General features: G+C 45.2%; 1 protein-coding gene across 2 annotated transcripts in view; it reads left to right on the top strand.

Moving 5' to 3' along the window:
* Positions 1–15,863, top strand: part of LOC144170373 (uncharacterized) — a 29,082-nt gene that overhangs the window by 199 nt on the left and 13,020 nt on the right. Inside the window, exons 2-7 of one of the 2 annotated variants that reach the window (XM_077700142.1) lie at positions 855–1,008; positions 2,153–2,939; positions 7,409–7,860; positions 9,647–9,815; positions 12,619–12,720; positions 14,707–14,737. In XM_077700142.1, the coding sequence (XP_077556268.1) occupies positions 855–1,008; positions 2,153–2,939; positions 7,409–7,860; positions 9,647–9,815; positions 12,619–12,720; positions 14,707–14,735 (1,693 nt within the window). In that variant the 3' untranslated portion in view covers positions 14,736–14,737. The remainder of the gene's footprint in view (positions 1–854; positions 1,009–2,152; positions 2,940–7,408; positions 7,861–9,646; positions 9,816–12,618; positions 12,721–14,706; positions 14,738–15,863) is intronic. The other variant, XM_077700143.1, reaches the window with a different exon arrangement.

Genomic DNA, 15,863 nt, shown 5'->3' with positions numbered 1-15,863 from the left:
GTTGCGCACTGCTGCTCAGCCGCGCTCCTTTAGTGTGTAACTTCTGACGTGAACAAATTATTGCAACTGTTCTTTGTTTAGACATGGTTAAAATAATATTGCAACATAATTATGTTATTGTGGCCTGTTGTTTTAAGCCGTGAAAACTGTAGGAAGTATTTTCACTCCTAACTTTTTCGTCGTCGTCAAAGCATCCGTGCTCCACTTTCAAGGGAAACTGGCTTTCTGTACTACGTAGGCGAGCTAGTGCGATCTTTGCAAAGCTTCTGATTTCGCGCATTTGCCGCTAACCTGTGCTCTTGCGGTGTTGTAAACTGCACTCGGCCGTACACGAATAAGGATAGTACGACTAAATCGTGCAAAAGCGGGCCACGTATGCGAAATTAAGCGCACAACAAACTGCAGGAAAAACAAAACAGCGTGCATTGTGTTGATGCTCTTAGACCAAATCGTTTTTCAGCTCCTTGTCGGCGACTCCACAAAAAGCTCGCGATTTTAACGCGCGCATTGTTTTTATTACTGCATAGTTTCAAATGCGGCCTCGAAAAAGTTAAGAGCGTTTAAAAGTCGCATTAAGCGTCTTCCAACGTCCAATCCGCCAGGCATTCCCTTTGCTTGTCTCCGCTACCGCTAGACGTGCACCGAATGTCAAGGCATGATGCATAGCTTTTTTAACACCGACGATTGTTACTAGCAATAGTCAATTCGCGCTGCCAGGAAGCGCTTGTGGTGTACTTTGTGTGCGTGCGTTCGCGCGCGCGCGCGCGCGTGTGTGTGTGTGTATGTGTGTCGTGTGTGTCAGAGGAATGCCTGGGAGGTGTCTCATGCTGGGTCGTGTCTCTTCGCTATTACAGCATGCTCACCATCAGGCAGCTGCGGACACTGTACACAGACGAACTCAAAGTGAAGCATCTGTCTTCAGAGAACCGTGAAGTGTTCGCCTCCATCGTCACAACTGTGTTCAAGGAGTTTGAGGATGTGGCGGACAGCAAAGACAAGTCATCACAGGTGACCTAAGAAGTCTTACTTTAGGGTATTACTCTGTGCATGAACAGGTTTCTGGGTTGTTTTCTTTGTTTTTTTTTTTTCCAAGGTGAACTGATTTGTTAATGATTCTTTTTTAACACTAGCGTCTATTGTCATGTCATTGAGACGAATCCACTGATAGGATTCCTCCTGCCTGAACTAATCAATGAACGTTGACAGTGCATTTGTGTTTTGTAGGGTTTTTAGTTGCCGAGGATGATCTAATGTATGGGGTTTCCCTTAGGGACGTCATTTTGCGTCTTCACGCTGTCTTGCATTATTGTGTCAATGAGACTTGTAATAATTCTCTGGAATTAAACAAAGTAAATTCATCTTTTAGTGTCGGCAGCGTCTTCACCCTGTCTTGCGTTATAATGTAAGTTAGGAAAACTTAACTTAAACTAAGTTTCCCAACAAAGGGGGTGCTGTAATAACGACGGTGCTTTCATCATGGGTACTGTGCTAATCAATGCCTGCTTGCTAGTTCAGGCGTAGCTGCCCTAAATGCTTTGTATTGGTCCTGACCCTCTTCTAGATCAGGACCAATATGAAATTGTTTCTTTTTTCTTTTCCTCTCTTTTAGCAGCGGTCTTCTAAGCTGTAGCAAAACATGTTGATCTAGTTGGCTTGTTATTAAAAAGTGGCTAAAAAATTTGAGAGGAGGCAAAACTTAACAGCCTTCACGACGCAGCCAAGCTGGGTTCCTTGAGCAGCTAAGGGGTTGCACTCACGTTTGTGAAAATTTTTTTCATTCTTACTGCATTTCTTGCATAAACCTTGACTATACCACTTTCTTTAGGCAACAGGTGGTGTCTTCTGTGGTGCACGAAGTAATGCACGGGAACAGGAATATTATAGCTACAACAAAAAAAAAACTGTCTCTTATAGAGTGCCCTATTTACTCTTACAACGGTGGTTAGGGCTTTGTTTCAATTTTCCCCCACAAAAGTACCCTCAGCTGTGCTGATAACTTCATAATTATATAGGCACGAAGCTTCTGGTTTATGCAAAGTGTGCAGTAGTGCGTTTTGTCCAGCTGTTTAGTGAGGGTGTGTGCCTATCATTTTCCGAGAATACACAGCACACGTTTCGTGTGGCTCTGCATTTTTTTTTTTTTTTTTTACAGGAGGTCAAGTTGAGTGCCGATAAGAGCGTTGTGGCGTCGGAAGTTGCCAGCCCAGTGTGCGCGACTACACCGCCGCCTCAAAACGGTAACTGTGCCGTAGACGGCGACTCGCCCATCAAATGTCCCAACGCCAGGAACGTTCAGCGCATCGTGGACTCGAGCAGCGACTCCGACGACGACGACGTGATCCGAGCCGTGAAGGAGACGCTCGGTGTGCGGACACATCGACGGACTGAGCCGAAACAGACCTGTGTGCCTGGTCACGCCGCTTCGGCCGTTTCTACCCACAATAACACTTCCAGTGCAGGTGCCAACAACGCGTGTTTCTTAAACAGCAACTCATCAGATTCTTTGTCACACACTCTTCCAAAGGTTCCTACAAGTGCTTCTTCCCCACGTGGTGACTCTTCGAGTTCATCCTTCAGTGTAGTGTCCAGTATCGCGGCCTCCGCTAGTGATGGCGTTCCGGTGAAAGATCCTTCTTCCAGTGGTGATGCTTCCAACAATGCCGGCAAGACGAGTGCGGTGTGTGGTGCCATTCCAACTGTGCTGTTCCCAAAAGTATCAGTGGATAAGGCCGAGGTTCTTTGCGGAGGGGAGGCGTCGGACTCCTCGGACTCTGAGGGGAAGTTGATGATAGCAGAGTCGCCCATGTCTGCCGAGTCTCCGCGGAGGCCCTCCTCCGATGGGGAGGGCAGTGCGAGGGTTGGAGAGCAGGCAGCGGGGACACGGCGGCATTCACTGCCGGAAACCAAAAACTCCAAGGCCGTCACCTCACCGAGCGAAGGTGGGTGGAAAATTTTGCCTTGAACTACAGATAGCCTTACCAGTCAGCTGTTTATTTATTATTTTTTTAAAAGAATTTTACTGGGTTGAGGGGTGTTCAGCCGATGGTGCAGTTTCAAATCAAATTGAATTCAAAGTATTTTGTTTCCTGTGTTACCGTATTTTCCAGAACATGCAACACTATTTACAAGTGATACTCTCAGCCTGCAGTAAAGGGTTTTAAAAAAAATTGAATGTGTATTTGCGTTCATACGTTCTCCATTAGCTCGAAATTTTTGGGTCCACAGTATGTTGATACAAGCCTGAATATTTGTAATACATCGGAATATTCAGCCAAAACAATATTTGGACATATCGAGCATCCAATTTTTGACATGGACATGAATAGGAAAAATAAATGAACGAGGGGAACTGCAATTGCAATTTTTAGTATTCACGCACCACTTGTTTTATGCATCTCATACCAATGCACATTTTGTGAAGTTCCAATGTCAGCTTGTTACCCTGAATATCTAGGGGGGACGGCAGCAAAAATGCATACAAACTAGCACAGATCAGAGGAGAAATCAATAGTGACAGCGGAAAGATTCAACCTGGCTACTTCAGAGGTCAAACGGCTTGACTTGGCTCTTGCTAGTTAAACTTCTTTGCTGACTGCAAAAAACTCCGCATATGCAAAAAATAACAATAAGAAATATTGGTCTCATCAATAACAATGCTTGTTAGAAAAACTTTTTTTTTTTTTTTTCACTGCCATTTGGAAACTGTGACCGTATTTTAGGAAACACTATGCTTGCTGGAGGTATTTGTTATGGTTTGACGTCAGATACAGATGTATTCCCTAAGATATTGCTCGAAAAAAGAATGCACACAGCAGAAGAAATGTGGAGACAAATAAAAACTGAATAATGGGACACGTGTTGCGATAACATTTAGAAGTTCAGTAAAAGCCTCAGTATTAACCCTTTTGTTGTTGGGGATGCACTCTTCCTTTAAGGGGCAGTTTTCTGCAAAGCCTGTACTTTTTCATAGAAGGAGCAACAAAAGGGAAGTGATGTTTGTTCTCCTATGAAAGTAATTTAGCTCGTTCTTTGTTTTCAGGGCAATAATAGCAAGGGCACACACCACCTGCCTTTTGAAAGACATCGTGCAGTGAGCAGAGATGTGATCAAAATTGGAAATATTATTACCAATATTTTTTTTTGTTAAAAAAATGCACACTCTCTGTGAGCACCTGTACTTTTTAAATTACCTGCTTCTTTTTAGGCTACTCCTTCTCTGTTGAATAGTTTGTATAGCGCTATCTTCCGGGTTGGTAAACTTTAGCTGCCCAGATTAGTTTGTTTATTATTAGTTTGTTTATTATTCACAAAGAGGGCCAAAACAGCAAGGGACAAATAGCGTGCATTGCTGAAGGACTTGCATATGGGATTCAGAAATTCAGTAAGCAAATAGAGGGCATGGAAATGTGCATGTGCATAAGGATAAGCTCATTAAATGAAACTCGGATGGCACCTAAGCACTTATGAGTTGTGAATGCAGAAGCACGATTGTCCAATTGAACACCTGAGAGTTTTTGCCTCACGCTAACATGTGACTTCGTCCTCTTGCCACTTGAGATGCTTAGCTTCGTGGTGTGCTTCCACTGCTTCTGCTTCCACTGAAGTGAATTTTTTAAGCTCCCAGTTTTGCTTGCACTGCATAGACTGGCTCAAATTAACACACTTTTCATCGTTTATCCGGTTGATAAGTCGGTAATTATTTTATAAAGCGCGAAAGAAGAAAAACTACCATGCGCGGTCTGCGGTGGCCGCAGCAACTAAGGGCTGTGACGAAAGGAGGAGATGCACCTAGATTGGACGATGTCCAAGAATAGCATTCAAACAAGTTTCGGTTTCGGTTCTGTAAAACAACATCTGACATCCGATGCTTGACTACAGCAACAATGACAACAACAACATCCGACAACAACAACATCCGATGCTTGACATCCGACGGCATCATTGGATGGGCATTCTCAATATCTCAGTAATTGTTGTAACGCGCTTCTGCCATGTTGTCGGCTGTAAAATGCCTAAGATAAGCCTCCCAGGACGGCTTGGAATCATAGCAATCACTAGCCGAGGCCTATGCACTGGATGAATGCCTTCCGCGTCACCGCAGATGCTCAAATGCCATGCTCTTTTCCCCCATATTTGGAGCTTGCCTCACTCATGCCTGTATCGTAAAAAGCGTGTTCGCACCAGCCCAAGGGTCTGATGATTCTGGCCTGTGCCCACTGCCCGCAAGCAGTCGGTGCTTATGGCAACAGCATGCCAACGAGAACTCGCTTGCGCGTGAGTGTCAGCCTGCGGGCGTTCTGTGAACTTGTTCGTGGAGCAGTGAACGTTCAGCCCAAAAATGGTGAACTGTATAGAAAACATCGGCTGAAAACGAAAAAGTCAACTTAGGAAAAAAAAGTAAAAACAATGTACCCTCGAACATTCGAACTTGTGACTTGCAAAATTATATGCCTAGCGCGCCAGGCCACTCGGCCACCGGCCAGCACTGTCAGCCTTGAAAATATAAGGTATATAATGTATATCCAATTTACACTTTTATTTAGTTTTAGCGTTTTAAGCATCTTAGGTGACTATTTGTTGCATAGCGCTCGTGGAGTAAGTGTCCCCCAAATTTCCACAATATCTCTTGTCTAGCAATTGCATTTCTTAGAGGGAAAAGCGTTCACAGATGTGTGGTCATGCTGCTGACCGCTGTGCTTGTTCTGCCAGCGCAAAAAATTGCTTCCTGCTCCCTAGTTTTACGCTGTACGGTAAAAGTATCAGTTGATTTTATTTCCGTAGTACCTATATTGACTTCGCTGACTCTTCTCCCGCCTTCAAGTGGCCTTAGGTTTTCCTACTAGCGTACCAGTCAGTGAAGCGTTGCATGTGTGCTTGTGCAGCGTTTGTGTGGAGCAACCTTGACTTAGAGCTAGGTACAGTGTACAAACTAACAAACTAAAGAAAGGCACATTCTTCTATTCACAAACGTGTCGTGGCTTCGTTTCAACTGAGCGAACAAATTGTGACGACTCGTCGGCGGCCAGCGGACTAAACGCTGGGCTGACTGACTCTGCCAGAAGGTCGGCGAGCCGTGCAGTAGCTTGAGTCAAGCCAAGTCGTCTCCTCCTGACGTCACACGAAAACGCCACAGAAAATGGGCGAGGATGCAGACAGGAGGACAGCATTTTCGAATTGATTTTTCTACTAAATAAATTCGCGTAAACGCACTCAGAATGGTCAAAACATGGCCTATGGACTCAGGACGCAATGTTTACAGATCACTTCAGTGTCCCTTTAAAGGCCTGCTGCACTCAAAATTTTAACCATTGGCGGATCCAGAGGGAGGGTCCGGATATCCTGCCCCCACCCTTAATTTTTGAATTTATGCCCCCAAGAAGATGACCTCTTAGGTCGTGCAAAAAGTCTAGTTGATATTTTTTTCTACTTGTATTCTTGGTTTTCTGAAATTTTGGTGAATAAAAACGGCTACCACCTTTTCCCTCCGCACTGTCATCATCATCATCATCACTGATAGAAGCAAATTGTAAGCACGGTGGTGGGACATCCTAACAGCTACCTCAGAAAGCTTCCTACCAAAACTACCAAAATCACTGTACATGCAGGAGTGTCCCTATGACGTGCACTGTTTAGTGAGCTCTGCCAATCCCTGGTCTCGTAGTTTGTGACATCACCCACCTCAGCGGCTCAGCAGCTGGGGTGTTTGTTGCTGCTGGCAAAAGAGCACAGTTCAATTCTCCAAGTGACAGCTTCAGTATGCACCAAATGAAATGCCCTTGGAGAGTCATCATAGTCACACAGCCATTTGTCAGCAGCTGTCTGTCACTGTAGGTCGTATCGGCTTGGGTGACTGTCTGTATTTTATTTTTATTTTTTCTGATGTAGGCAAAAAATAAAAAGCCTGTGTGCACTGCATTTTGGCCTCTGTCAGGGATCCCCGTGCGGGCAAATTCAATTCCTAGCCTTCCACCACTGTGCAGCTCACCATGACGTCACACATCGCCAAATGAGGAAAGAGATGTTGCTGCTAATTTGGTATGGTAGAGTTGGATGTTTCATGCCTTCAGCTAATTTAAACAAAATTCAAATTGGTGGTTGCCCGCTATGTGGCTCATTATGTATGGAATTAAATTAAAACCCGGTTTATTCAGACTGCGCCATCGAGATATCAATTAACTTGTATTTTTTCCTGTTCCATACCAGGAAATACTGTCTGCTGCCTTTGCTGCTGTTAGGGGAACATTTGTGTTCTTGTATCACTGAAGCTGTAGCAGCCGTTTTTCTGATAAGCGTAAAAACTGATTTTCTATGAAGGGAAAAAATCGTGCTGTTGCTGCCCGTGAATGAAGTTGTACTGCAGAAACAGAATGTTGTTCCTAGAAGAATGACTCTGGTTCTGTTTTTTCAGGACCTAAGACGCCCACTCGGGAGAGCAATGGGAAGGAGCACAAAAGCATGGATGACATGCCGCTGTTCACGCTGAAGCTGACGAAGACGAAGACTGGCGGCTGGATCATGGTCAGGCCCAAGAGCGAAGAGTCCGACGTCGGGGATGAGACGACTCCGCAGAAGCCCGCCGCCCCACGGCGGAAACGCATCTGCGCACCGCGCAAAACCAAGGAGAAGATTCCCGAGCATGCCAGGGGCATATTTGACTCGAGTGACGACGAGCCGCTGTCAGAACTGCTCAACAGGCAGCCCAACAAAAAGAAGCCCATCGGGCCGCTCCCACCACCGCCGCCTCCGCCAGTGGCAGCCGAGCATCCCAGCCTCTCGGACTTGGAGCAGAAGCTCAACCGCGTGCAGAAGCGCCGGAAAAAGCCAGCTGACGGGTTTCCACCCCCAAGCAAGAAACGAAAGGTGGGGGAGATGGGAATGGGAACTTACCCGCCGCGGTGGTTCAGTGGCTGAGGCGTTGCGCTACTGAGCACGAGGTCGCGGGTTCGATTCCCGGCCGCGGCGGCCGTTTTTCTGATGGAGGCGAAAAGCAAAAACGCCCGTGTGTGCGAGATTTCGGCGCACGATAAAGATCCCCAGGTGGTCAAAATTAATCCGGAGCCCTCCACTACGGCGCGCCTCATTGCCTGCGTTGCGTCGGCGCGTTAAACCCCACAATCAATCAAGGGAATGGGAACTTGGGGTGTGCTAGTGTCACTATATAAGATACAGAGTTCCGTTACTGCGGCACGCAAGTGAGCAACAGAGGCCATTTTGGTGTTTATCGGTATTGCCAAATTGTCGCTTCTGCGGCCTCGCCACTAACTTTGACGAGGCCATTTGTAAACAACACTGCCGAATACGCAGCAACACGGCATCTTCGGACACACTTGTGCTGCTGAAATGCCGCGAAGCGCGTTATCTTTGATTCGCGTTCGGATTGACACCAGTCGCGCACAGCCGCAGAGCAGGGAGGACAAGCTAAAACTAGCACAATTGACCGACAGAAAACGCATAAACAACAAAATGGCGGTGCCCATGAACCGTCGGAGTGTAACAAATGTCACGTGGTGCGAACTGACCAATGATCACAGCAGCGGCGTGGAACAATACAAGAAAAGAGTGCTGGTACTCTGTAACCTTATCTAGTGACACTAGGGTGTGCTTGGTCTACGTGTGGCACCTGAGAGGCTGTTTTTGGTGGTAAGGAAATTAAATATAAGCACTGCTGTGTGAGCAGTGGGGCTTGCCGTACCAAATGCATGATAAAAGGTTCCTAAGCCACAGGTGACATTCGCTGAAAAACTTGGGTTGCTTGGTCACTTGCTATTGCTCCATATTTCAGTGCCCCTGCTTTCGTTCTGTGTGTGAAATGTATGTGTACGAGTATGCTATGGACATGATTCACAGGTTCATGCTGTGTAGCCTTTATTTTATTATTGTTTCTTTTTTTTTTTTTTCAGTGTATGAAATTTGTACGTTGTGGCATGTAATAAAGCACCCACTTATGTGGGAGGCTCTAGGGCTTCGTTCCTTCGTAACTGCGTCAATAGTTCAGCTGACACAAAAAGCCAGGGCAGCACAGTGAATGAGAACGAGAGCCTTGGCTGCAATCCCTGACTGGGGTCCGCAGACGTGGAGAGAGTTTCGTATGCATCAGGAAAGCATTCCTGTCAGCCTTTCAGGAGTTCTACTATTTCTTTCTTTTAATGTGTAATCATTCGTAGGCAGCTCCCTCCAGAAATCTGTTTATCTGTCTGTAACGTGTGACATGGTAAAAGGCTCTTCATTCAAAAATCGATCCTGTGCCCACCCCTGCACAACAGGTCAATGCCTGTCACAACAGTAGCACCTGTCCCATGTCCTCTTTCTTGTGTGTGTTTCTTTGCACTACTCAGTATGTTCTTAGGTAAACGTGAGCTTCATTGAGTGACGTGAGCGCATTGGTACACTTGCGTGATGCTTGCTTGCGGATAAGGAGCAATGCCGCAGGTATACGGATTACTCCTTAAAGATCCTCTGGTGTCACTTCTTACAGGGGGTGTTTGATGCTGCGATGTCATGTGATCACTTCTAGTTGTAAAGTGGCACAAGTGCTGAGGCATATGCAGAATTTCATGCTTAACAATGCTTCTCCTTTGCTTGCTTGTCTGCCACGTGCATGTTCCCTGTGCTGATCGTATTCGGGGCTACTCTCGCTCTGCTGCAGCCTGCGGCCAAGCCGGCGTCGGCCGAGGACCCGGCCGTAGCGAAGCTCAAGCGCTGCATCAGCACTGCGGGGCTGCGCGTGCGCTACGTTCAGCTCCTGGAAGAAACGGACACTGTCGACCAGAAGGTGGAGAAGCTCATGAAGGTCCTCAGGGATGCTGGACTTAAAGGTGACACCATTTTATGGGCCTTTTAGGTGCGGAGCACCTTAGGACCGCACAATGCCCGTCGCGTCCCACATACCATTTACAATCGCAAAAAATCACACAGGCACCGGCAGGATTCGAGCCTGTGACTGGTAGAAGCAATTTTTTTAACCTCCTTGGGTAGACCAGACAGAGTTAGTGTCAGTCATCTTCACCCATTGGGCTATGACCGTGAGTTGGTACCCGAGAGTCGAACGACTTACTCCCTCGCCTGTAACGGTGCGGAGTACCTTAGGACCTCCCAATGTCCGTCCGCGTCCATCTGTGCGCACACCACATCGAGCGAAAATCAAGTGAAATTCGATTCGAGCCATGAGTTGCAGTTTCATTTAGGGAATATCAAGGTGCAACTCACGGCTCAAATCGAATGACGGTCGGGGCGCAAATCGGATGTCACTTGGGGTGCAACTTGGATGTCATTTCGAGTCCCTGTACTCTGCACCTTCGCCATCATCCACGGGCTGCCATTTTTTTAATGTGCTAAGAGTGCTGTATTGGTGAGCATGTGCAAGTTTTTTGGCATTGCTTGATTGATTGATTGAAAACACGTTTATTCTATTTTGTTGCGCTTGGGCACTGCTATGGATAATCATAGGGTTGGTAGGGTGATTGGTAGAGAAGGCAAAAGTTGGAAAGGATAATTATGCCGCCATTTACTACGTCAGCAGCGTGGGTGTAATACTGTGGTCGCCTGGAGTCGTAGTTGTCGTAGCGTCCTGCGCATCGCCGCAAAGTGGTCATTGCTTTTCGGAAAGCTGACAAAGAGATTCCGAAGCACATTCCGGATGTAGCAAAAGAATTAGGGCAGTTACTAGGCTACATGTTCAGGGATATCTGTGCCAGGTACATATAACTATTTTTGCATGCAGCAAAAAACGCACAGTTTTGCTGCGAAGTTTGTGACTTCGTTTCTTTGCTATTTTGAAATCACCACCATCAATCGGTGCATTTACGCATCACAGAGCAGAGATTTCTTCCTGTTGGGCAGAATTTTCACGCTCTTTTGGTGAGGAAAAGCATCGTGTGTTCATCATCAGTGAGTTCCATCGATGCCAGCACCTTTGGTTAAATAACATTGCGGGCAGCATGATCAACGAGTTTTGTTGACACCAGCACCTTTAGTTAATTAACATTGAAGGCAGTGTGGTGTCTTGTCACACTCCTTGTCGGAACACATGGATGCAGCTTGTCAAAGTACGCATGTACCCTGCTTGATAACGGCGGTCGTTTCTCTGTTGCCATCCTGTGAAGGCGATCCACCAATGCTGGGAATGCAGTTGAACAGTGCGAATGAACGTGTTTCGTGATCATGTATTCTCCGTTGCTTTTCAGCTGTTGTTTTTGATGATTACACAAAAACATCGCTGTGCTATCGTCTGCTCCAAAGCCAGCGAAGAGAATACATCACATACCACCAGACACTACAGCAAGCTGCGACCTGTGTAGCTAGATCATATTGTGCTCGTTTTGGGTGACTGAAATGGCGTGTATGTTTGCTGCCAATGCTTAGAGAAGAAATATGGAGGTGGCGGAATGTGTTGTGTTTCCCAAAACGTGTTTGTGCTGCCACATGTGATTCCGATGCCTTGTGTGGAAGATAGGCTTTATTTAGTTGCTGCGAGCACCTACCAAAGAACTATTTCACACACAACAGATGTCACTGCCATCTTGTCAGTGATTAGGTTGGACTACAAATTATTTGTTATAATGTGTTCAGATGGTTAGCAGGTTTTACCCATAACAGTAGTCCATAACCGGTACCAGTCTCTGATTATACATTTATTCTACTGGACAACTTGGGACTGAGGAACCGCTACTCAATTTTGCATGAGAGTCCTTGGTGCATGTGACAAGACAGCTTGCATTGGAGCACCTAGCTGTCTTACAATTGCAGCCTCAACTTTACTCTGGTACTGTGACATTAACTCTGAACATTTTGATATTTCACCAGCTGTAAAGCGTTTCATAAAAGGGTACCCGAGCTTCTTGCATCATTGCCTTATACATGGACTGCAAGGAGTTTGGGTATCCTATTTGAAAACTTCCCAGTCACAGTGAAGACCACTGTGATGTTACAGAGTATTTTTTGCGCGGGCAGGGGCCAAGAATTATTACTGAAGCATGTGCTTTTGTGGAGGGAATTGGTCGTGGTGCTTATAGCATCAAGCATGAAGACCAAACACCAAGTTTGTCACTACAGATCAAGAGCGTTTGTATGTTGGTTTAAAGCAAGGTGCAGCTGTTAGTGGGACGTTAACTATTGTTATGCGCCATTATATTCAGTCTGTCGCAGTTCGTGGCTATGTAGAAACACCGGTACCAACCTTGCTGTAATTTCAGCGGATATACGTCCTAATGCGCAGGTGTTTCACAAAATGAACACCCTATTCCAGCTTCTTGCTCAGCTTTTATACGAAAGAAGTTACATGGCTGCCATCTCTCTCTCTCTCTCTCTCTCTCTCTCTCTCTCCTCTCTCTCTCTCTCTCTCTCTCTCTCTCTCTCTCCTCTCTCTCTCTCTCTCTCTCTCTCTCTCTCTCTCTCTCTCTCTCTCTCTCTCTCTCTCTCTCTCTCTCTCTCTCTCTCTCTCTCTCTCTCTCTCTCTCTCTCTCTCTCTCTCTCCTCTCTCTCTCTCTCTCTCTCTCTCTCTCTCTCCCCCCCCCATAAGTGTGGCCCAATAAGTTTCCATGGCCTGGAAAAGTGGCCTGCTCTTCCAGTGTCAATCACAAAACAAGCGGAGCTCATGTGCTTGCATCTTTCTTCCCCAAGGCAATGCGACACTGGCAAACTGCAAGAAACTCAGGCAGCAACGAGAGGAGGAGAGCGAGGTTCGAAGCCTCGACAAAAGCAACATTGTGGCCATCCCTCAAGGTAGGCTTGTGCATTCAAAAAGGGGGTTGCTTTCTTTCTTTCTTTTGTTGTTTTGTTGTTGTTGTTTTTTTTTAAGGGGCAACGAGGTCGTTGATGTATGTGTATGGAACCGTGGAATGCATGCCTGAAATATGCAACAGCTCATGCATGTTTAGGGAGAGGATAGTGTGTTCAACTTTATAAAGACTCCAAGAACTCTCTGTACAGTGCTAAAAGCATTCTTTTTCTTCTTCTGTCGTATCCCTTTTTTTTTTTTTTTTAAGTGGCCGTAAGTAGAGCTGTGGTGTGCTTCCCATTCTGCTTTTAGTGAATATAAATACAATGCTCCTTCAGACTGTGCGGCTTGATTTTCCGCAATAAACATTGCAATTATGCAGACATAAGCAACTGCAGGTGCTTTGTAGTAATGCAAACAGTCTCCAGGGAATCTTTGATCATCGTCTGAGGTCAGCATATATTGTCACGCTACGTGCTATGGGAGCTTATGTATTTTTAATGCGCCATCACAGTGATAAATGAAGTGCTGCCAAGCCAATACGAGAGTCCCCATAAAAACTCGAAAGGCAGTGACACAAGCTGGGGTCGGAAAAAGCGCGAAATTATGGGGCACTTATTTTTGGAGTGGGGACTTACTTGTTCATGTGGTGAGCGTCACAATATCATTGGCATTGCCAATTTAAACATGCGACAGCTGACTCGCAGGCTATGTGCACATGAAAATACACTGATTTGCACATTATGATACCTGATGTGCACTGTATCGCGGAGGGAGGAAGAGTTTCTCCTTCCAACAACTTTACCAGTACACAGCAATACATGGCAGAAAGGGGGGGACCTCTAGAACATTTTTTTTTCTTCTTTTTTTCTTTTCCCACCAAACTAAATACAGTAGCCGACCGATTTTTCGGACCTGGAGAGGAACGGATAAGAGTTTGAATAAAAGAGCTGTCCGAAAAATCCGTGAGTCATTACTCCATGGGACAACTGGCAGTTCCTCGGGAAAGTCCAAAATATCCAGCAAGTCTGAATTTTCTTTGGAGTCCGAAAAAACAGTCGGCTACTGTAACCTAATCAGCAAAGTGGAAACATTGTCACAGCATTGTGACAAATTTCTGGCTCTCAATAAGTGGGAAACTGAATTGTGGACAGAGTTGACTAAAGTGGGTGAACGAAATGGCAAACTTGAATTTGCTGAAGTCAAAATAACAAAAGTCAGACGACTTTTATATTTCCACATATAGCTATATAAGCTAGATATGTGCATTTGTTTTAGAAATGTAGCTGCTTCTATGAATACTATTTTAAACTCTAAAGAGGTGTTAGCAAATAGCATCTTATGCATTTTATTGAATTCAGACGGATGTATGCCATCTACGAGCAAAGGTAACCATCTGTGAGCATATCAGCCACTGGAAACATTAAATATCCTTTAGTGGCAGTGTAACTACAATGTTGCTTTCTTATTGTACAATTCCATGGTGCGAACTGTGATGAGCTGGCTCTATGCAGAGCAATGGTGTGAGAAACGTTTGCAGCGATAAGGTAGTGTTAGTCTTGCTACTAGGTTTGCTTTATCTTAAATGAGACTATGGAAGTTTCACTCAGCAGAAATAGTCTGTGGGACTCGGGATAAGCATTTTAATATTTTTGTAGAGTATATGTAGATACTTCTTAATTGTGCATTGTACTAGTTTCAGCGATAAAACCTAAGGGTTAATTTAGTTACCAATTTTATCTAATATTTCCCTCTAGTTAAAGAAATGTTAATGAAAGTTAATGGAGTTACAATTTTGATAAGCGTACGTTTTTGGTTTTTAACCCTACACCAACCATGAATTAAGTGTGCTGATTGCCCTTTTTGTGAGCATGTATGTTGGTAAAACAGCCAGCAGAAAATGTCTTCAAATTAAAGTAATTGAATTTGCTGCTGGTAACCGAAAGTGAAGTTTAATTGTTGTTTTTGTTATTAAATTTTTGCTTTTCCAGCCAAAAAATATAGAAAAAAGTCTCTTTAAATGTAAGTGATTTTTAAAACAATTTCTATAGGTAACTTAACATTATTGCTTTAGTGCAAGCTTTCTAAGTGCGTCATTGTTGTCTTTTACAGTGACATAATGGGACAATGGGCATGAAATGCAGGCTATTGCTTTTTGTTTTTCTTGTTACAGTCAATTTTTTCAGCAGATTTCTGGCCGTTTTTACGTAGATATTATGAGAAGGGATTTCCATTTGCCAGACGTTGTTAACGCTGCTACGAAGGGTATAACATTACTTTTGTTGCAGAAAGCATCATCAATTATCAACTGCAAATTGTCATGCAGAAGCATACGTTTTGTTCACATGACCTTGTATTATATTTTTTCTAAGGGATGATGTTGCGCTGCTTTCTCTTTGTGCCTGGGCTTCCCCCTACTGAACAATGGCTTCCCTAAAGGACATATATCTATATGCAAGATGGTGAATCAGAATTCGGAATGACGAGCTCATTTAATGAACACATAAAGAAAAGCTTGCAGTCAAGAATGCGAAGGAAAGCGAGGGGGGAGTTCATAATTCATTAATTCATTTTTATTTCCTTAAGGCCACCACTGGGGGGGTATTACATAAGGGGTGGATACACAGGAAAATAAAACCTTTGAACAATTAGTTTTAGTAACAAGGTTGTTAAGTTTAGCAAGGTTGATGGGCAGGTGGTTGAAACAACGGAGCGGGGAAGGTCATTCCGATCATTCCAAACTTTGGCTGCTAGGGAAAAAAAAAAGTGGAAAAAGAGACAGTTCTGGTACAATAACAGGACACTTGAAGTGGACGGCTGGTGCGGTGTGAAATTATGTCGAGGGGAGTATGTAAGGGGCTGCATTGAGTGAATGAAAAATTTTGTGGAACAGGGAAAGGGTGATTGATTGATTGTAGGGTTTAACGCGCCGACGCAACGCAGGCGATGAGGCGCGCCGTAGTGGAGGGCTCCGGATTAATTTTGACCTCCTGGGGATCTTTAACGTGCGCCGAAATCTCGTACGCACGGGCGTTTTTGCTTTCCGCCTCCATGAGAAAAGCGGCTGCCGCGGCCGGGAATCGAACCCGCGATCTCGTGCTCAGCAGCGCAACGCCTTGGCCACTGAGCCACCGCGGCGGGTCAGGGA

The sequence above is a fragment of the Haemaphysalis longicornis genome, unplaced genomic scaffold (genome assembly GCF_048455015.1).
Source record: "Haemaphysalis longicornis isolate Haplotype H1 unplaced genomic scaffold, Haemaphysalis longicornis Haplotype H1 scaffold_2, whole genome shotgun sequence".
In the NCBI taxonomy this organism is placed as follows: domain Eukaryota; kingdom Metazoa; phylum Arthropoda; class Arachnida; order Ixodida; family Ixodidae; genus Haemaphysalis; species Haemaphysalis longicornis.
Note: the sequence above shows the minus strand (reverse complement) of the source record. Positions and strands in the feature narration are given on the sequence as shown.